The 23,611-nt window shown below is 40.0% G+C and overlaps 1 protein-coding gene across 1 annotated transcript; it reads right to left on the reverse strand.

Moving 5' to 3' along the window:
• Positions 1-16,578: 16,578 nt before the first annotated feature.
• On the reverse strand, positions 16,579-17,526 carry LOC308427904 (calponin-2-like; the record flags this gene model as incomplete). Its single annotated transcript, XM_080926181.1, has 1 exon — positions 16,579-17,526. Exon 1 carries the CDS (start codon positions 17,497-17,499, stop codon positions 16,579-16,581), a length of 921 nt encoding a protein of 306 aa, XP_080782307.1. The 5' UTR covers positions 17,500-17,526.
• Positions 17,527-23,611: the final 6,085 nt, after the last annotated feature.

Here is a 23,611-nt window from a genome sequence, read left to right on the forward strand (position 1 = left end):
TAACCCAAAATGTCCAGGAGATCTAGGACACAAAAAGAAGACCAAACAAAGGATAATAGGTGTAGAAAAGGGCGAAGAATATCAACTAAAAGAAACAGTAAAATATTTTAAACAAAATCATAGAAGAAAACTAACTCACCTTTAAGAACAAGATGGTTATGAATACAAGTAGCCTACAAACATCCAAATAAATTGGACCAGAAAAGAAACTCCTCCCAACACATAATAGTCAAAACACCAAATATTCGAAACAAAGAAAGAATCCTAAGAGTTGTAAGGGAAAAGGGGTAAGTAACATATCAAGGCAGACCAATTAGAATTACACCAGACTTCTCAACAGAGACTATGAAAGCTAGAAGATTCTGGACAGACATCACACAGACTAATAAGAGAACATGAATGCAAGCCCAGGTTACAATATCGAGAAAAACACTCAATCACCATAGAGAGAAACAAAGATATTCCAGGACAAAACAAAATTTACACAACATCTGTCCACAAATTCAGCCCTACAAAGGATGATAGATGGAAAAATAAACACAAGGAAGGAAACTACACCCAAGGAAAACAAAACAAAACAAAAAAAATAATGATGATGATGATGATGATGATGAAGATGATGATGATGATGATGATGATGATGATGATAATTATGCAAGGAAACCAAAAGAAGAAAAGCACAGAAACATAACTCTACCTCCAACAACAAAAATAACAGGAAACAATGATCACTGTTCTATAATTTCTCTTAACATCAATGGACTTAATTTCCCAACAATAAAACAGAGACTATCAGACTGGATACATAAATAGGATCCAGTATTTTTCTGCCTACAGGAGACTCATCTCAGTTACAAAAACAGAAAGTATTTCAGAGTAAAAGACTGGGAAAAACTTCCAAGCGAATGGACCCAGGAAACAAGCTGCAGTAGCTATTCTAATATCAAATAAAATAAAATTTCAACTAAAAGTTATCATAAAAGATAAGGAAGGACACTTTTACTCATCACAGGAAAAATATATCAAGATGAACTCTCTATCCTAAATATCTATGCTCCAAATATAAGGGCACCAACATTCATAGAAGAACTCCTACTGAAGTTCAAAACATATATGACACCACACACATTAATAGTAGGAGACTTCTACACCCTACTCTCATCAATAGACAGATCATGGAAACAGAAACTGAACAGAGACACAGTGTAACTAGCAAAGGTTATGAACCAACTGGAATTAACAGACATCTGCAGTACATTTCATCCCAAAACAAAATAATATACCTTCTTCTAAGCATGTCAAGATCTTCTCCTAAATTGACCACAAAACAGGCCTCAACAAATACAAGAAGATTGAAATACTCCCATGTATTTTATCAGATCACCATGGACTAAGGCTTTTCTTTAATAATAAAAAAGGACAAAAGCCCACATACACATGAAAACTGAAAAATGTTCTGCTTAATGATAACATGGTCATGGAATAAATATAGAAAAAAAACAAGGATTTTTTTTTAGAATTTAACAAAAATGACAGCACTACATACCCAAATTTATGGGATGAAATGAGAGCAGTACTGAGAGGAAAACTTAGAGCTCTGAGTGTCCCATAGAGAGCATACACTAGGAGCTTGACAGCACAACTGAAAGCCCTAAAACAAAAAGAAGCAGATACACCCAAGAGGAGTAGACAGCAGGAAATAATCAAACTCAGAGCAGAAATAAACCAAATAGAGGCAAAAGGAACCTATACAAAAAATCAACAAAACCAAGAGCTGGTTTTTTTTTTTGTTTGTTTGTTTGTTTTGTTTTTGTGTTTTTTTTTAAGAAAATCAACAAGATTGATAAACCCTTAGCCAAACTAATTAGAGGGCAAAAATAGAGTATCCAAATTAACAAAATCAGAAATGAAAGAAGAGATATAACAACAGAAAATGAGAAAATTCAAGCAATCATCAAATCCTACCACAAAAGCCTATTCTCAACAAACCTCGAAAATCTGGAGGAAATGGATGAATTTATAGACAGATACCAGATACCAAAGTTAAATGAAGAGCAGATAAACCATCTAAACAGTCCCATAACACCTAAAGAAATAGAAGCAGTCATCAAAAGCCTCCACATCAAAAAAATCCCAGACCAGATGGTTTAGTAGAAAATTCTATCAGATTTTTATAGAAGACATAATACCTAAACTCTATAAATTATTCCACAAAATTGAGACAGAAAGAACAATACCTAACTCGTTCTTCAAAGCCACAATGACACTCATACCTAAACCACACAAAGACACAACAAAGAAAGAGAACTTCAGACCAATTTCTCTCATGAACATCAATGGAAAAATACTCAATAAAATTCTTGCAAACCGAATTCAAGAACACATCAAAAGAATCATCTACAATGACCAAGTAGGCTTTATTCTAGGAATGTATAAATGGCTCAACATAGGGTAGTCCATCAACAAAATCCAACTTATGAACAAACTTTAAGAAAAAAAAACCCGGGACGCAGAGCGGAGCCTGGCCTACCTGCCAGGCGGAACGGCGGCTCATAGAGGCTGAGCAACTGGTGAGTGGGAGATCAAGACTGCAGGGGAGCAGAGAGATCTCTGCGGAGTACACACAGAAAGTGCACACCATAACTTGCCCTGCCCCGCCCTGCCCGACCCAGCGATTGGGAAGAGAAAATTAGAAATTCTGTTTCCACCCTGAGGCGAATCCGGACACAGAGCGGAGCCTGGCCTACCTGCCACCCCAGATGGGCGGCTCATGGAGGCTGAGTAACTGCAATTGGGAACAGAGAATTAGAACTTCTATTTCCACCCGGAGGCAACTTCCAGACGCAGAGCAGAGCCTGGCCTACCTGCCAGGCAGATCGGCAGCTCATAGAGGCTGAGCAACTGGTGGGTGGGAGACCTGGGCTGCAGGGGAGCAGAAAGATCTCTATGGAGTACACAAGGAAAGTGCACCCCCTGCCTTGCCCTGACCTGCCATGCCTGATCCAGCAAACAGAAACAGAACGTTGGAACTTCTGCTCACACCTGACGACTCTGAGGCATAAAACAGGGCTCGACCCATGTGACACCTCAACCAGTGGAGAACCAGGGACACAGACCAGATACAAGGGAAAGGTAAAAACATATCACTGACAACAAAATGGCAAGAGGAAAGAGAAAGAGTATATCCCAAGGGAACCAAGACAATCTAGCAACACCAGAGCCAAGCTCTCCCATAACAGCAAACATCGGAACTCCAAACACTCCAGAAAAAAAAGACACAGACCTGAAATCATGCCTCAAGACACTGATAGAGTTAATTAAACAAGAAAGGGAGGAAAAGCAAAAAGATTCAGAAGCTTTTAAAGAAGAAACAAGAAAAACACTCAAAGAATTCAAAGAACTACAGAAAAACAGAACCAAAGAAATAAAGGAATGGAAGAAGGAAATTAAAACAGAGATTGACAAAATAAAGAAAACACGAAAAGAGATAACCCTAGAGTCAGAACACCACAAAAAGAAATCAGGAGTCACAGAAGCAAGCATTTCCAATAGATTACAAGAGATCGAAGAGAGAATCTCGGGGGCAAAAGACAACATTGCAAACATAGACAAAACAGCCAGAGAAGATGCAAAAAACAAAAAGCTCCTAACCCAAAATGTCCAGGAAATCCAAGACACAATGAGAAGACCGAACCTAAGGATAATAGGAATAGAAGAGGGAAAGAGTATCAACTAAGGGGCACAGTAAATATCTTCAACAAAATCATAGAAGAAAACTTCCCTACCCTCAAGAATGAGATGACCACAAGCATAAAAGAAGCCTTCAGAACTCCAAATAGGTTGGACCAGAAAAGAAATACCTCCCAACACATAATAGAAAAACATAAAGCACACAAAGTAAAGAAAGAATACTAAAAGCAGTAAGGGAAAAAGGTCAGGTAACATATAAAGGCAGACCAATCAGACTCACACCCGATTTCTCAACAGAGACTATGAAAGCTAGAAGAGTCTGCACAGACATCATGCACTCCCTAAGAGAGCACAAGTGCCAGCCCAAGCTGCTATATCCAGCAAAACTATCAATCACCACCTAAGGAGAGACGAAGATATTTCAAGACAAATCAAAATTCACACAATATCTGACCACAAACCCAGCACTACAACGAATTATAGGTGGAAAACCCAATACAATGAGGGAAAATACAGTCTAGTAAGAACAAGAAAACTCCTAAACAAGAAAACTAAAAGAAGAAAAAAACACAGACACAACTCAACCCAAAAAAAGCAATAATGGCAGGAGACAGAAACAACTATTCCTTGATATCTATTAACATAAATGGTTTCAACTCCCCAATAAAGAGACATAGACTATCAGACTGGATACATAAACAAAATCCAGCCTTTTGCTGCATACTGGAAACTCATCTCAGAGACAAAGATAGACACTATCTCAGAGTAAAAGGGTGGGAAAAAAACTTCCAAGCAAACAGCTCCCAGAAGCAAGCTGGAGTGGCTATTCTAATATCGAATAAAGTAAATTTCCAACCAAAAGTTATCAAAGAAGATAAGGAAGGACACTTTTTACTCATTATCAGGGAAATCTGTCAGGAGGAACTCTCAATCCTTAACATATATGCTCCAAATAGAAAATCACCCACATTCATAAAAGAAACCCTACTAAAGCTCAAAAAATACATTTCACCCCACACAATAATAGTGGGAGACTTTAATACCCAACTCTCACCAATGGACAGATCAGGGAAACAGAAACTGAACAAGGACACTGCAAAACTAGCAGAGACTTTGAACCAACTAGAATTAAGAGATATATACAGAACATACTATCCCAAAGTAAAAGAATACACCTTCTTCTCACCACCCCATGGCACCTTCTCGATAATTGACCACATAATTAGACACAGAACGAACCTCCATCGATATAAGAAGATTGAAATACTCCCATGCATTCTCTCAGATCACCATGGTCTATGGCTGGTCTTTAACAACGACAAAGACAACAAAAAGCCCAAATACACATGGAAACTAAACAATGCTCTGTTAAAGGATAGCAGGGTCAAAGAAGAAATAAAGAAAGAAATTAAGGATTTTCTAGAATTCAACGAAAACGAAAACACAACATACCCAAACCAATAGGATGCAAGGAAAGCAGTATTGAGAGGAAAACTCATAGTCCTAAGTGCTTCCAAAAAGAAAGTGGAGAGAGCTCACATCAGCAACCTGACAGCACAGCTAAAAGCCCTAGAACAAAAGGAAGCAGATATACCCAGGAAGAGTAGACGGCAAGAAATAATCAAAATTAGGGCAGAAATAGACCAAATAGACACAAAAAGAACCATTGAAAAAATCAACAAAACCAAGAGTTGGTTCTTTGAGAAAATCAACAAGATTGATAAACTCCTAGCAAGACTAACTAGAGGGCAAAGAGAGAGTATACAAATTAAGAACATCAGAAAGGAAAGTGGGGACATAACAACTGAAACTGAGGAAATTCAAGAAATCATCAAATCCTACTACAAAAACTTATACTCCACAAAATTGGAAAATTTGGAGGAAATGGATGAATTCCTAGACAGATACAAAGTCCCAAAGTTAAACCAAGACCAAGTAAACCATCTAAATAACTCTATAACACCTAAAGAAATAGAAGAAGTCATTAAAAGCCTCCCAACCAATAAAAGCCCAGGTCCAGACGGGTTCAGTGCAGAATTTTATCAGACTTTTATTGAGGATATAACACCAATACTCGCCAAACTATTCGAAAAGATAGAATCAGATGGAATATTGCCCAACTCATTTTTTGAGGCTACAATAACCCTCGTACCTAAACCACACAAAGACCCTACAAGGAAAGAGAACTTCAGACCAATCTCACTTATGAACATTGATGCAAAAATACTCAACAAAATCCTTGCAAACCGAATCCAAGAACACATCAAAACGATCATTCATCCTGACCAAGTAGGCTTCATCCCTGGGATGCAGGGATGGTTTAACATAAGGAAATCCATCAACCCAATCCACCATATAAACAAACTCAAAGACCAAAATAACATGGTCATCTCACTAGACGCTGAGAAAGCATTCGAAAAAATTCAACACTTCTTCATGTCCTGGAAAGAACAGGAATCCAAGGCCCATACCTTAACATAATAAAAGCAATATACAGCAAACCAACAGCCAACATCAAACTTAATGGCGAGAAACTTGAAGCAATCCGACTAAAATCAGGGACTCGACAAGGCTGCCCACTCTCCCCCTACCTATTCAATATAGTACTGGAAGTCCTGGCTGGAGCAATTAGACCCCAAAATGAGATCAAGGGGATACAAATCTGAAAGGAAGAGATAAAAACTTCACTCTTTGCCGATGACATGATAGTGTACTTGAGTGACTACAAAAATTCCACCAGAGAACTCTTACAGCTGATAAACAAGTTTAGCAAAGTGGCCGGATACAAAATTAACTCAAAAAAATCAGTAGCCTTCCTATACTCAAAGGACAAACATGTGGAGAAAGAAATTAGGGAAAAGGTACCCTTCACAATCGTTACAAAAACTATGAAATACCTTGGTGTGACTCTAACTAAGGAAGTGAAGGACCTGTATGACAAGAACTTCAAACCTCTTAAAGAAAGAAATTGAGGAGAATCTCAGAAAATGGAAAGATCTCCCATGCTCATGGATTGAAAAGATCAACATCTTAAAAATGGCCATCCTACCAAAAGCAATCTACAGATTCAATGCAATCCCCATCAAAATTCCAACCCAGTTTTTCATGGAATTTGAAAGATCAATGTGCAATTTCATATAGAATAACAAAAGACCTAGAATGGCGAAATCCATCCTCAAAAACAAAAAAACCATCTGCGGGAATCACCATCCCTGACCTCAAGCTATATTACAAGGCAATTGTGCTGAAAACTGCATGGTACTGGTACAGAAATAGGCATGTGGATCAATGGAATTGAATAGAAGATCCAGAAATGAGCCCTCATGTATATGGTCACCTGATTTTTGACAAAGGAGCAGTAAACGTTCAATGGAAAAAGGACAACCTATTCAACAAATGGTGCTGGTCCAACTGGCACTCAGCATGCAAAAGAATGAAAATAGACCCGTTCTTATCTCCTTGTAGAAAGCTCAAGTGTAAGTGGATCAAAGATCTCCACATTAAACCAGATACACTGAAACTATTAGATGAGAAAGTAGGGAAAACCTTAGAACACATAGGTACAGGAGAAATTTTCCTGAACAAAACACTAATGGCTCAAGCTCTAAGGTCAAAGATTAACAAATGGGACTTAATGAGATTGCAAAGTTTCTGTAAGGCTAAAGACATCGTCAAGAAAACAAAATGGCAACCAACAGAATGGGAAAAGATCTTTACCAACACCACATCAGATAGAGGCCTAATATCCAAGGTGTACAAGGAACTCAAAAAGCTAGAACCAGAGAATCAAATAACCCTATTAAATAATGGGGTACAGAGCTAAAGAAACCGTTTTCAGTTGAGGAACACCGAATGGCCAAGAAACACCTGAGGAAGTGCTCGACATCCTTAGCCATCAGGGAAATGCAAATCTAAACAACCCTGAGATTCCACCTCACACCAGTCAGATTGGGCAAGATCCAAAACTCAGATGACAGCAGATGCTGGCGAGGCTGCGGAGAAAGAGGAACACTTCTCCACTGTTGGTGGGGTTGCAAGCTAATACAATCACTCTGGAAATCTGTCTGGCGATACCTCAGAAAATTGGATATAGTACTACCTGAAGACCCAGCTATTCCACTTCTGGGCATATACCCCAGAGACACTTTAATACACAACAAAGATATATGCACCACAATGTTCATAGCGGCTCTATTTATAATAGCCAGAAGCTGGAAGGAACCCAGATGTCCTTCAGAAGATGATTGGATACAAAAATTGTGGTACATATACACAATGGAATACTACTCAGCCACCAGAAACAATGACTTAACCAAATTCTTAAGAAAATTGTTGCATCTAGAGAATATCATTCTGATTTTGATAACCCAGTCCCAAAGAACAGACATAATATGCAGTCACTGATAGTGGGATGCTAACCCCAGAGGCTTGCACTCCCCCAGAAACAACTCACAGACTGTATGAAGTCCAAGAAATAAAGAAAACAAAAAAATATACATATATTTACAAAACAAGAATACTTTGACTATTTCCATGTTGCATTTTGTTTTGCATGTACTTTACGCTTATTGTAACTATTAGGTTTTCAATGCATACTGTCAAGCCCCTGAAAAAAATCAAGTACTGACTAAAAAAATATATTCACATGGTTTTATGTAAAAATTATTTCAATGTCTGAAAAAACAGTACTGACAAAAATGTATAATTTTAAGCAAAAAATGTTTAAAATCTGTACAATTATCTTTGTTTTGTAAAATAAAATCGTTAAAAAAAAAAAAGAAAAAAAAACCCACATGATATTCTCACTAGATGCTGAGAAATCATTAGAGAAAATTCAACACCCCTTCATGATAAAAGTATTGGAAAAATCAGGAATCCAAGGCCCTTAACATAGTGAAAGCAATATACAGAAAACCAGTAGTCAAGATCAAACTAAATGGAGAGAACCTTGGAGCAATTCCATTAAAACCAAGAACTAGACAAAGCTGCCCACTGTCCCCCTACTCATTCAATATAGTCCTGGAAGTTCTGGCCAGAGCAATTAAACAACAAAAAAGAAGTCAAAGGAATTCACATTAGAAAGGAAGAACTCAAAATATCTCTATTTGCAGATGATATGATAGTATACTTAATTGACCTCAAAAATTCTACCAGAGAACTTTTACAGCTAATAAACAACTTGAGCAAAGTGGCTTGATATAAAATTAACTCAAACAAATCAACAGCATTCCTATACTCAAAAGATAAACAGGCTGAGAAAGATATTAGAGAATCGACACCCTTCATAATAGTCACAAAGACTATAAAATACCTTGGGGTGACCCTAATCAAGTAAAAAAAAAGGATCTGTATGACAAAATCTTCAAGACTCTGAAGAAGGAAATTGATGAAAATCTCAGATGGAAAGATCTCTTATGATCATGGATTGGTAGGATCAACATTGTAAAAATGGTCATCTTGCCTAAAGCAATCTACAGATTCAATGCAATCTCCATCCAAATTCCAACTCAGTTCTTCATAGAGTTGGAAAGAGCAATTTGCAAATTTATCTGGATGAATAAATTTTTGAATAACAAAAAACCTAGAATAGCAAAATCTTTTCTCAAGAATAAAAACACTTCTAGGGGAATCACCATCCCTTATCTCAAGCTATATTACAAAGCAATCTTGATAAAAACTACATGGTATTTGTACAGAGGTAATCAGGTAGAGGAATAGAATTGAAGACCCAGAAATGAACCCACACATCTATGGTCACTTGATCTTTGACAAAGGAGCTAAAAGTGTTCAATGGAAAAAGGACTGCATCTTCAGCAAATGGTGTTGGTTCAACTGGCAGTCAGCCTGCAGAAGAATGCAAATCGATCCTTTCCTAGCTTTCTGTACAAAACTCAAGTGCAAGTGGATCAAAGATCTCCACATAAAACCAGGTACACTGAAACTAATAGAACAGAAAATGAGGAAGAGCTTAGAACACATATGCCTAGGGGGAAATTTTCCTGAATAGAACACTAATGGCTTATGCTCTAAGATCAGGAATCGACAAATGGGACCTCATTAAATTGAAAAGCTTCCATAAGGGTAAGGACACTGTTAAAAAGACAAAATGGCAGCCAACAAATTGGGAAAGTTTTTTTTTTTTAACACCGATTCTATATCTGATAGAGGGCTAGTATACAATATATACAAAGAACTCAGGAAGCTAGACTATAGAGAACCACATTATCATATTAAAAATAAGGTACATCACTAAAAAAATTCTCAACTGAGGAAAATAGAAAGGCTGAGAAGCACCTAAAGAAATGCAAAACATCCCTATTCATCAGGGATAAAACAACCCTGAGATTCCATCTCACACCTGTCAGAATGGCTAAGATCAAAAACTCAGGTGACAGCAGATGCTGTTGAAGATGTGAAGATGAGCACTCCTCCACTGTTTGTAGGGTTGTAAGCTGGTACATCCATTCTGGAAATCAGTCTGGCTGTTCCTTAGAAAATTGGACATAGTACTACCTAAGGACCCAGTTATTCCACTTTTGGGCATATACCCCAAAGATGCTTTAGCATATAACAAGGACACATGCTCCACCATGTTTATAGCAGTCTTATTTATAATAGCCAGAAACTGGAAAGAACCCAGACGTCCATCAACAGATGAATGGATACAGAAACTCCATTTACACAGTGGAGTACTACTCAGTTATTATAAACAATGACTTCATGAAATTTGTAGGCAAATAGATGGAACTAGAGACTATCATTCTGAGTGAGGTAACCTAGTCACAAAAGAACACACATGGTATGCACTCACTGATATTGTGATATTAGTTCCAGAAAGCTCTGAATACCCAATATCCAAGAATCAATCCACAGACATTATGAAGCTCAAATAGAAGAAAAGCCAAAATGGGGATGCCTCAGTCCTTCTTAAAAATGAGAACAAAACTCTCATGGGAGGAAATGGAAGGTCAAATAGAGGGACAGGGATTGAAAAAAGATCACTCAGAAGCCGCCTCACCTTGGGATCCACCACATATGCAGTCACCAAATCCAAGTACTATAGCTGATCCCAAAATGTACTTACTGACAGGAACCAGACAGAGATGCCTCCTCAGGGACTATGCTAGAGTCATATAGATAGAGCTAAGCATGCTTGCAACTAACCATCGGACTGAACTCGGGGATCCCAATGATGTTGCTAAAGAAAGGACCTAAGAAGCTGAAAGAGATTGCAACCTCATGGGTAGATAACAACATTATCAACCAACCAAACCCTCCAAAACTCCCATGGAGTAAAACACAAATTTTTGTGTGCACTTTTAGAGACTTAGTTATCCAGTTGTGTATGTAGCTGAAGATTGCAGTGTCTGGCATCAATGTGAGAAGAGACTTTTTTTTCCAGAGAGGTTTCCCAATGTATGGAAATGCCAAGGCAATGGGGTGGAGAGGGGGATTAGGAAGGAGTGCACCTTTGTAAAGGCAAATGGAAGAGAAGGGGGGATGGGATCTAGATGGAGTAAAGGAATAACATCTCAAATGTAAATACAGAGTATCTAATAAAAAAAGAAAAATTGATGGTAGTTCCTCAGGATGCTTGGAATAGATCTGCCTCACCAACTAACTAATGTACGTTTGGGAATATACTTAAAGGATGTAACATCCTACTACAGAAACATTTGCTTGTGATATTCATTGCTGCTCTATTCATAATAGCCAGCAATGGAAAATACTAAAGAGTAGATGAATGAATAAAGAAAATGTGGTACAGTGAGGATGCTTGATTCTCACTTAGTAGTGGGACGAAAATAGTCATGGGAGACAGATGGAGAAGGGAATTGGCTGGGAAAGGGTATATGGAAGGGACAGGGGTGGTTCAGGATTAGGTTTGGGGAGGGACAGAAGAAACGGCCAGATGGCCATGAGAATGAAGGGAAATCTGCAACTGATAGGGATGAGCAGGTGGGAAGCATCTCAAGGGTATAGCTAATAGGGAGGCTACCTTAGCTGTGACTCAAATCCTTGGGAATATGAAACTTGAAGAGGTCACCCTGTAGCCAGGCAGAAACCCTAGTGGTGCAATAGGGACACCAAACTACCCAAAAAACTTTCAACACAAAATTTGTTCTATTAGAAATGCAGGCATGGGGAATAGAGCAGAGACAGGAAGATTGTCCAACCAATAACTGGTCCAACTCGAAACCTATCTAATTTTCAAGCACGAGTCCCTGACACTATTAAGAATATTTTGTTATGCTTGCAGTCAGGAGTCTAGTACAGCTGTTCTCTGGGGAGACTTGCTCAATAGCTGACTTAGATTGATGCAGACCCACAGCCAAACATTTGAAGGAGCTTGGGGACTCTTTTGGAAGAGCTGGAAGGATTACAGGACTGTGAAGGGAAGAGGAACTACATAAAAAGGTCAACAGAGTACACAGATCTGGATCCTTGAGGCTCTCAGAGACTGGACCACCAATCAAAGAGCATACACGGGCTGGACCTAGCTGCCTTCCCACTCCCACACATATGTAGAAGATATGCAGCTTGGTCATCATGTGGGTCTGGAACAACTGTAGTGAGGGATATACCCAAAGCTATTGCCTGATTGTGGGATGTGTTCTTTGAGCTGGGCTGCCTTATTTGGCCTCAGTCTAGCATCTTGAGATGATGCACCTAGTGCTACAGACTTGATAGGCCTGGGTAGAGGGGTACCTAAGTAATCCTCTACCATCTCAAAGGAGAAGGGGGGGTAGGAAAGATTGTGTGAAGGGGAGTAGACCAGGAGGAGGGGCAGTGAGTTTGATATAAAGTGAATAAATACAACTATTTTTTTAAGAACAGAGATGTGGATTCAAAAACCAGGAAAAGGCAATGGAATATTATCCTGTTTACAAACGATGCAATTCACAGGTAAATAAATAGATCTAGAGAAAATCATCCTGAATGAGGTAGCCCAGACCTTAAAAGACAAATATGTTATGCATTTACTTAAATATTAACACGACCTGTTAAGTCTTTCCATAAGCCGGCTATAGTCCACATAAACACAAAGTTTAGATGTGGAATAAGAGACTTAGGAAAGGACTGGAGCTCTGTATAAAGGGAAGTAGATAGTTGTGGATGGGCGAAGGAGGGGACTGGAGTCAAATGGAAAGGGAAATAACAATAGGGATGCTGTGGGAGGAAATACAGGAAGAGACGACTAAAACGAGGGGCCATTTAAGGGGTTACATGAAAACTGAGTACAAGTTAAACTTCCTAAAACATGTAACAGAGATCTAAATGGAATCTTCAAATAATGGGGAAGGTGGAGCCCCAGATGGACACTTCTCATGACAAATGAAGACTCCAGGCATTAGTTAATCTAACCCAATTGTTCACCAAATGGTCCCAATAGGAACCCCCAAACCACCAAGGCTATTCTCAAGATGATTGTTTGATTTCCACAAACTGATGGCAAGGCTCAGTCCTGGAGGCAACACCTATGCAACCCACTGCACAAGGACAAGTTGAGCTGGTGCCCACCTAGAGACTTTTATCCCTACTGACTATTGTACGGGAAGGACTCGCCATACTAATAAAGGAGAAAAGTAAACCCTGTCCCAACTACAAACCCTCCAATCTACAATGGTGACCTGCATGCAAGATGTGAAGAACAAATTGTGCCAAAAGCTTGAGAAACTAACCAATGAATATCTGATTCAATTGAAGTCCCACTCCATGAGATGAAACACATCCTTGAAACTGATTTTGTTGCCAAGAAACTGATAATGGATAGGCCAGGGAATCAGAGAAAAACTAAATAGTATTGTTCTGCCAAAGACAATACTTAAAGGAGCAACCAAAGGACTTCTGAGGACATTCTGCTACACTCATACACCAGTGCCTTGCTCAGCCATCATCAGAGACGCTCCTTCCCACGGTAGATGGGATAAATGCAGATAGCCACAGCTGGACAGGGTACAGAGAGCGAGAGGCTTTAAAATGCTTGTTCTTAACTAGGAGATCTCCATCAATCCTCTCCTTCCATGGCTCAGGGAACTTAAAACAAAACAAAACAACAGGAAGAGGGAAGATTTTAAAGGCCAGAGGGGATGGAGAATACTAAAGAAACACATTAGGACCAATGTACATGCACACCAGCAAAGACTGTGACAACGTGCGCAGGCCTCCACAAGTCGGTGCCTGATGCAATCTCAGTACCAAGAGGAAGTGAAGGCAACGTCCCCCAACACAGAATTTCCCATTACTAACCACTCACAAATGAAAAATTAGTTTTCTCCAATAAAGTTGGTGTTCTCACTGGGCATATGTGGAGGTTTGAATAAAAATGGCCTCTATAGGCCTAGAGAGAGCTGCACTATTAGGAAGTGTAATCTTGTTGGCGTAGGTGTGGCTTTGTTGGAGGATGCCACTTGGGGGATGGGATTTGAGGGTTTAGAAGCTCAAGCCAGCTTAATGAATTATTGTCTCTTTTTTCTTGAAGTTTAAGGATTGAGATATTGGTAAGACTCAGAGCTCCTCCAGCACTATGTCTGCCTGCACTCTGCCATGCTTCCTACCACAGCAGTAATGAACTAAACTGTTACTTAGCTCTAAATTAACTAAATCTGTTTAATAGAGTTGCCATGATCATGGTATCTCTTCACAGCAGGAAATCTTAACTAAGACAGCACACAGAGCACTCTTCCTACCACAGCAGTAATGAACTAAACTGTAACCTAGCTCTAAATTAACTAAATCTGTTTAATAGAGTTGCCATGATCATGGTATCTCTTCACAGCAGGAAATCTTAACTAAGACAGCACACAGAGCACTCTTCCTACCACAGCAGTAATGAACTAAACTGTAACCTAGCTCTAAATTAACTAAATCTGTTTAAGAGAGTTGCCATGATCATGGTATCTCTTCACAGCAGGAAATTCTAACTAACACAGCACACAGAGCACTCTTAAGGTCAGGTCCCATCTTCCAGCACAAAATGAACTTAGTGGTAGTTTTGGAGGTTTTGTTCTTTTCTTTTTTTTCTTCCTTCCTTCCTTTTCTTTTAGATGCTTGTTTGTTTTCTAATGAGAAGGAGCAAGAAAGGATATGGATTTGTGTTTGGGAAGAGGTGAGGAAAAACATAATCAGAATGTATTAAGTAAAATAATCTATTTTCAATATAAATCAAATAAGAAATTATTTAATTTATTTTTATAGGTGCCCACAGTTGAGAGGCTTTGACTTTTAAATGAGACTTTTGAGGTTTTAACAGACACTGAAATTATAAAGTGTTTGAATTTTTTAAGACTGTGGGACTAATTAAGCTTGTAATATTTGCTATATTGCAATGCTACTTTTTTAAACGACTTTATTTTACAAAACAAAGATAAATGTACAGATTTTAAACATTTTTTGCTTAAAATTATACATTTTTGTCAGTACTGTTTTTTCAGATATTAAAATAATTTTTTTTGTTTTTAAACTTAATTAATTTGTTTATTAGGATAGGACACACGCATGCATGGCACATCTGTGGAGGTCAGAGGACCATTTCCTGGAGTCTGTTCTTATCTACCATCTTGTGGGGCCTCAGGAAAAGACTGAATTTAGGTCTGAAAGATTGACCCCTAGGTTGGAAGGGTTGTGCAAGGTTTTTTATATCGTGTCCCATCTCCTGCCACCAGCAAGACTTGTATCACACAGCCTCTGTGAGCTCACCCACAAAGCGGCGGTTCAACCACATCGAAGCGTTCGCCCACGCATCCGCCTGAATAACATGGTTTCAGAATCAGCTGGCAGCCCAATAATCCAAGATTAAAATCAATAGTTGCCCAGATTGTAGGCAAAATTCCCAGATGTTCCCTACTGTAGGGAAAAAAAATTGGTTTATTTCACAAAGCTGTAATGAGTGTAGAGGGAGGGCTGTGTGGATCCACAGCTCTGAAGGCCCTGGCAAGGGTGAGAGTTAAAAAGGGGACCTTAGAGTTGGGGTTTTGAGGTTGTATAGGAGCTCAAAGGAAGCTGTTAAGGGAGAATCAGCCTCTTCCTCAACCCTAGTCCTGACCTCAAATAATTTATTCAACAGTGCCTGTTTCTCCTCCCCCATGACTTTGGGGGAGCTTGCCCCCTACTTCTAAACGGCTCTCTCCATCACAGCCAACTTAATGAATACACTTTACTGTTAGAAACGGACGTCTGTACATTGTTTTGGTCCACGCAGGGAATTTCACATTGTTTGGCAGAGCGGACCCGTGGGTCGGGTACTGCAGGCACTTTCAGAGGCCGCGGCCCCAGCTCGTTGATCAGGGCCACAGGGAGAACTGAGACCTTCAAAAACCAAAGGAACGCGGGAGGGCTGCAGGGGTCCTGGTCACAACTGGCTTGCCTCAGTTTCCCCACAGGGCACAGGAGGGTGAAGTCTGAGGGCCTTGGGAAAGCAAATTTAGCCCCTCAAAATGCCTACAGTATTTTAAAGTCTGGTGCACCCCCATACTTTTGGGGGCAAACAAAACACAAAACCAAACCCCTTGTTTTCTTTCATTGAAACTGCCTGCAATTTCCATGGTTCACAACCACAAAATGACGTGAAAGAGATGAAGAAGACGGAAGCTCCTTGGGGCCAGCCTCTCCCACAGCCCACTGGGGAACGCACAGCCTCACTATCCTACTGAGGACACCCATGTTCCCTGCCTGGGTCAGTCCTGGGAAGGAAGCTAGGCATGATGGGTGAGGAGGGAGCATAGATAGATAGCACAGACCTGTCACCCCCCTCGAGAAGCTGAGGCAGGAGGATGGCAGTGAGTTCCAGGCCAGAGAGAGATACAAAGAGATGACCAGTTTCAAAACACAAAGCAACACAATGAAAACCCCAAAACCCACACAGGGATGCTGATGCAATGCGGGAGCTCAGTAGCCGGCTTCCTCCTGGCAGTAGGCCAGGTACTCAGGGGCCTCGCCCTGGCCATGACCCTCGGTGGGAGCCCCGTCAGCCGCAGAGCCTTGTGGGCAATACTTGGGGTCGTATATCTGCCGCCCCAGTCCGAAGACCTGGCCGCTCTGGTTGGCGCCCTGCGTGTAGCCCATCTGCAGGGACATGGAAGAGTTGTCACACTTGTCGGTGCCCAGCTTGGTGTCATAGATGTGCCTCCGGGTCCCTGGAGCCGTCATGCCCACCTGGCTGGCACACTTATTGGTACCCATCTGGAGGCTGATGGTACAATGGTCCATGGGAGGCAGGATGTGGTTCTTGGGGTCATAGAGATGTCTTCTGGTACCATAGGCTGTCATGCCAGACTGGCTGGCACATTTGTTGGTGCCCATCTGCAGCCCGATGACACACTGCCTGGCCTTCATGGTGGTGTCATCAAAGTTTCTCTCCTGTTTCTCCGAATATTTGACCCCGACATCCACACCACTCTGCAGTCCCTTGGTCTTGGCCTTTCCCGCCAGCGCCAGTAGAGACACTTGCACCTGCGTCATATTTCCGCTCTCAAAAAGGTCATTGGCTTCAAACAGGTCCACGGGGTTCATGCCATAGCTGATCATGGCTTTGATGAAGCTGGAGAGGTTTTCTAGCTGGTGCCAGTTCTGCATAGAGTGGTTGATTTTGGGGACGGAGCCCAGCTGCAGCTTATTCATGAGCGTGCATAGGATGACCCCATCCTTCAGACCCTTCTGGAAGTCAGGGCCAATGGAGAGGCCGGTGAGTCCCTCTATCCAGCTTCGGAGTTCGGCTTCCTTCTGGGGGTCATATTTGGACAGGAGCCGGTTCTTGACTTCGGCCGAGAGCCCGTAGGACGGACCCTTGTTAAACTGCGTGGAGCTCATTGCGGGGGACCCTGGCGCGGGACAGGTGGACCAGAGGGACCGGCAGAGGGACCGGCTGCGGGCGGACGGCCCGGGACAGGCAAAATAATTTTTACATAAAATATGTGAATATATTTTTTAGTCAGTACTTGATTTTTTTCATGGGCTTGACAGTATGCATCGAAAACCTAATAGTTAAAATGAGCGTAAAGTACATGTAAAACAAAACGCAACATGGATATAGAGGCTGAACAACTGGTGACTTCAGGACGCAGAGCAGAGCCTGGCCCATCTACCACCCGGAACAGTGGCGCATAGAGCCTGAGCAACTGGTGGGTGGGAGACCTGGGCTGCAGGAGAGCAGAGAGATCTCTGCAGAGTGCACGCGAAAAGTGCACATCCTACCTTGGCCAGCCCTGCCTTGCCAGATCCAGCGAGTGGGAACAGATAATTAGAACTTCTGTTTCCACACGGAGGCGACTTCAGGACGCAGAACTGAGACTGGCCCATCTGCCACCCGGAACGGCGGCGCATAGAGGCTGAGCAACTGGTGGGTGGGAGACCTGGGCTGCAGGGGAGCAGAGAGATCTCTGCGGAGTGCACACGGAAAGTGCACACCCTAACTTGCCCAGCCCTGCCTTGCCCAATCCAGCAACCAGAAAAAGAACCTTGGAACTTCTGCTCACACCCGACGACTCTGAGGCATAAAACAGGGCTTGGCCCATCTGACACCTGGAACAGTGGAGAACCAGGGTCACAGAACACAGACAAGGGAAAGGCAAGAACATATTACTGACAACATAATGGCAAGAGGAAAGAGAAAGAGTATATCCCAAGGAAACCAAGACAATCTAGCAACACCAGGACCCAACTCTCCCATAACAGCAAACATCGGAATTCCAAACACTCCAGAAAAAGAAGACACAGACCTGAAATCATACCTCAAGACGCTGATAGAGATACTTAAACAAGAAAGGGAGGAAAAACAAAAAGATTCAGAAGCTTTTAAAGAAGAAACAAGAAAAACATTCAAAGAAATCAAAGAACTAGAGGAAAACAGAACCAAAGAAATAAAGGAATGGAAGAGGGAAATTAAAACAAATTGACACAATAAAGAAAACGCTAAAAGAGATAACACTTGAGTCAGAACACCAAAAAAAGAAATCAGGAGTCACAGAAGCAAGCATTTCCAATAGATTACAAGAGATTGAAGAGAGAATCTTGGGGGCAGAAGACAACATTGCAAACATAGAAAAAACAGCCAGAGAAGATGCAAAAAACAAAAAGCTCCTAACCCAAAATGTCCAAGAAATCCAAGACACAATGAGAAGACCGAACCTAAGGATTATAGGAAGAGAAGAGAGAGAAGAGTATCAACTAAGAGGCACAGTAAATACCTTCAACAAAATAATAGAAGAAAACTTCCCTACCCTCAAGAATGAGATGACTACAAGCATAAAAGAAGCCTTCAGAACTCCAAATAGGTTGGACCAGAAAAGAAATACCTCCCAACACATAATAGTAAAAACATTAAGTGCCCAAAGTAAAGAAAGAATACTAAAAGCAGTAAGGGAAAAAGGTCAAGTAACATATAAAGGCAGACCAATCAGACTCACACCCGATTTCTCAACAGAGGCTATGAAAGCTAGAAGAGTCTGGACAGACATCATGCACTCCTTAAGAGAGCACAAGTGCCAGCCCAAGCTGCTATACCCAGCAAAACTATCAATCACCATCAATGAAGAGACGAAGATATTTCAAGACAAATCAAAATTCACACAATATCTGACCACAAACTCAGCACTACAACGAATTATAGGTGGAAAACCCAATGCAATGAGGGAAAATACAGCCTAGTAAAAACAAGAAAACTCCTAAACAAGAAAACTATAAGAAGAATAAAACACAGACACAATTCAACTTAAAAAAGCAATAATGGCCAGAAACAGAAACAACTATTCCTTGATATCTATTAACATAAATGGTCTCAACTCCCCAATAAAGAGACATAGACTATCAGACTGGATACATAAACAAAATCCAGCCTTTTGCTGCATACAGGAAACTCATCTCAGAGACAGAGACAGACACTATCTCAGAGTAAAAAAGTGGGAAAAAAACTTCCAAGAAAACAGATCCAAGAAGCAAGCTGGAGTGGCTATTCTAATATCGAATAAAGTAAATTTCCAACCAAAAGTTATCAAAAAAAAGATAAGAAAGGACACTTTTTACTCATTACCAGGGAAATCTGTCAGGAGGAACTCTCAATCCTTAGCATATATGCTCCAAATAAAAAATCACCCACATTCATAAAAGAAACCCTACTAAAGTTCCAAAAATACATTTCACTCCACACAATAATAGTGGGAGACTTTAATACCCCACTCTCACCAATGGACAGATCAGGGAAACAGAAAATGAACAAGGACACTGCAAAACTAGCAGAGACTTTGAACCAACTAGAATTAATAGATATATACAGAACATACTATCCTAAAGTAAAAGAATACACCTTCTTCTCACCACCCCATGGCATCTTCTCAAAAATTGACCACATAATTGGACACAGAACAAGCCTCCATCGATATAAGAAGATTGAAATACTCCCATGCATCCTCTCAGATCACCATGGTCTACAGCTGGTCTTTAACAACAACAAAGACAACAAAAAGCCCACATACACATGGAAACTAAACAATGCTCTGTTAAAGGATAGCAGGGTCAAAGAAGAAATAAAGAAAGAAATTAAGGATTTTCTAGAATTCAACGAAAACGAAAACACAACATACCCAAACCTATGGGATGCAATGAAAGCAGTATTGAGAGGAAAACTCATAGCCCTAAGTGCTTCCAAAAAGAAAGTGGAGAGAGCTCACATCAGCAACCTGACAGCACAGCTAAAAGCCCTAGAACAAAAGGAAGCAGATATATCCAAAAAGAGTAGACAGCAAGAAATAATCAAAATTAGGGCAGAAATAGACCAAATAGAAACAAAAAGAACCATTGAAACAATCAACAAAACAAAGAGTTGGTTCTTTGAGAAAATCAACAAGATTAATAAACCCCTAGCCAGACTAACTAGAGGGCAAAGAGAGAGTATCCAAATTAACAAAATCAGAAAGGAAAGTGGTGACATAACAACTGAAACTGTGGAAATTCAAGAAATCATCAGATCCTACTACAAAAACTTATACTCCACAAAATTGGAAAATCTGGAGGAAATGGATGAATTCCTAGACAGATACAAGGTCCCAAAGTTAAACCAGGACCAAGTAAACCATCTAAATAACCCTATAACACCTAAAGAAATAGAAGAAGTCATCAAAAGCCTCCCAACCAAAAGAAGCCCAGGTCCAGACAAGTTCAGTGCAGAATTTTATCAGACATTTATTGGGGATATAACACCAATACTCGCCAAAATATTCCAAAAGATAGAATCAGATGGAATATTGCCCACCTCATTTTTTGAGGCTACAATAACCCTCGTACCCAAACCACACAAAGATCCTACAAGGAAAGAGAACTTCAGACCAATCTCACTTATGAACATTGATGCAAAAATACTCAACAAAATCCTTGCAAACCGAATCCAAGAATACATCAAAATGATCATTCATCATGACCAAGTAGGCTTCGTCCCTGGGATGCAGGGATGATTTAACATAAGGAAATCCATCAATGTAATCCACCATATAAACAAACTCAAAGACCAAAATCAAATGGTCATCTCACTAGACGCTGAGAAAGCATTTGACAAAATCCAACACCCCTTCATGTTAAAAGTCCTGAAAAGAACAGGAATCCAAGGCCCATACCTTAATGTAATAAAAGCAATATACAGCAAACCAACAGCCAACATCAAACTTAATGGCAAGAAACGTGAAGCAATCCCACTAAAATCAGGGACTCGACAAGGCTGCCCACTCTCCACCTACCTATTCAACATAGTATTGGAAGACCTGGCTGGAGCAATTAGACAGCAAAAGGAGATCAAGGGAATACAAATCTGAAAGGAAAGATAAAAACATCACTCTTTGCCAATAACATGATGGTGTACTTGAGTGACCCCAAAAATTTCACCAGAGAACTCCTACAGCTGATAAACAAGTTCAGCAAAGTGGCTGGGTACAAAATTAACTCAAGCAAGTCAGTAGCCTTCCTATACTCAAAGGACAAACATGTGAAGAAAGAAATTAGGGAAAAGGTAACCTTCACAATATTCACTAAAACTATGAAAAACCTTGGTGTGACTCTATCTAAGCAAGTGAAGTACCTGTATGACAAGAACTTCATACCACTAAAGAAAGAAATTGAGGAGGATCTCAGAAAATGGAAAGATCTCCCATGCTCATGAATTGGAAAAATCAACATCTTAAAAATGGCCATCCTACCAAAAGCAATCTACAGATTCAATGCAATCCCCATCAAAATTCCAACCCAGTTCTTCATGGAATTGGAAAGATCAATGTGCAATTTCATATAAAATAACAAAAGACCTAGAATAGCGAAATCCATCCTCAACAACAAAAAAACATCTGCGGGAATCACTATCCCTGACCTCAAGCTATATTACAAGGCCATTGTGCTAAAAACTGCATGGTACTTGTACAGAAATAGGCATGTGGATCAATGGAATAAAATAGAAAATCCAGAAATGAGCCCTCATGTATATGGTCACCTGATTTTTGACAAAGGAGCAGTAAACATTCAATGGAAAAAGGACAGCCTATTCAACAAATGGGGCTGGTCCAGCTGGCACTCAGCATGCAAAAGAATGAAAATAGACCCTTTCTTATCTCCTTGTACAAAGCTCAAGTGTAAGTTGATCAAAGATCTCCACATTAAACCAGATAAACTGAAACTATTAGATGAGAAAGTAGGGAAAACCTTAGAACACATAGGCACAGGAGAAAATTTCCTGAACAAAACACCAATGGCTCAAGTTCTAAGGTCAATGATTAACAAATGGGACTTAATGAGATTGCAAAGTTTCTGTAAGGCTAAGGATATCGTCAAAAAAACAAAACAGCAACCAAAAGAATGGGAAAAGATCTTTACCAACACCACATCAGATAGAGGCCTAACATCCAAGGTGTACAAGGAACTCAAAAAACTAGACACCAGAGAATCAAATAATCCTATTAAAAAATGGGGTACAGAGCTAAACAACATGTTTTCAGTTGAGGAACACCGAATGGCCGAGAAACATCTGAGGAAGTGCTCCACATCCTTAGCCATCAGGGAAATGCAAATCAAAACAACCCTGAGATTCCACCTCACACCCACAGTTTGGCCAAGATCCAAAACTCAGATGACAGCAGATGCTGGCGAGGCTGTGGAGAAAGAGGAATGCTTCTCCACTGTTGGTGGGGTTGCAAGCTAATACAACCACTCTGGAAATCTGTCTAGCGATACCTCAGAAAATTGGATATAGTACTACCTGAAGACCCAGCTATTCCACTTCTGGGCATATACCCCAGAGACACTTTAATACACAACAAAGATATATGCACCACAATGTCCATATTGGCTCTATTTATAATAGCCAGAAGCTGGAAGGAACCCAGATGTGCTTCAGAAGATGAATGGATACAAAAATTGTGGTACATATACACAATGGAATACTACTCAGCCACCAGAAACAATGACTTAACCAAATTCTTAAGAAAATGGCTGCATCTAGAGAATATCATCCTGAGTGAGATAACCCAGTCACAAAAGAACAGACATAATATGCAGTCACTGATAGTGGGATGCTAACCCCAGAGGCTTGCACTCATTCAGAAACAACTCACAGACTGTATGAAGTCCAAGAAATAAAGAAACAAATATATATATATATATATATATATATATATATATATATATATATATATATATATATATATATATATATATATATATATTTACAAAACAAGAAGACTTTGACTATTTCCACGTTGCATTTTGTTTTGCATGTACTTTACGCTTATTGTAACTATTAGGTTTTCAATGCATACTGTCAAGCCCTTGGGAAAAAATCAAGTACTGACTAAAAAATATATTCACATGATTTTATGTAAAAATTATTTTAATGTCTGAAAAAACAGTACTGACAAAAATGTATAATTTTAAGCAAAAAAATGTTTAAAAT

The sequence above is a fragment of the Micromys minutus genome, assembly GCF_963924665.1.
Source record: "Micromys minutus genome assembly, chromosome: 12".
NCBI lineage: Eukaryota > Metazoa > Chordata > Mammalia > Rodentia > Muridae > Micromys > Micromys minutus.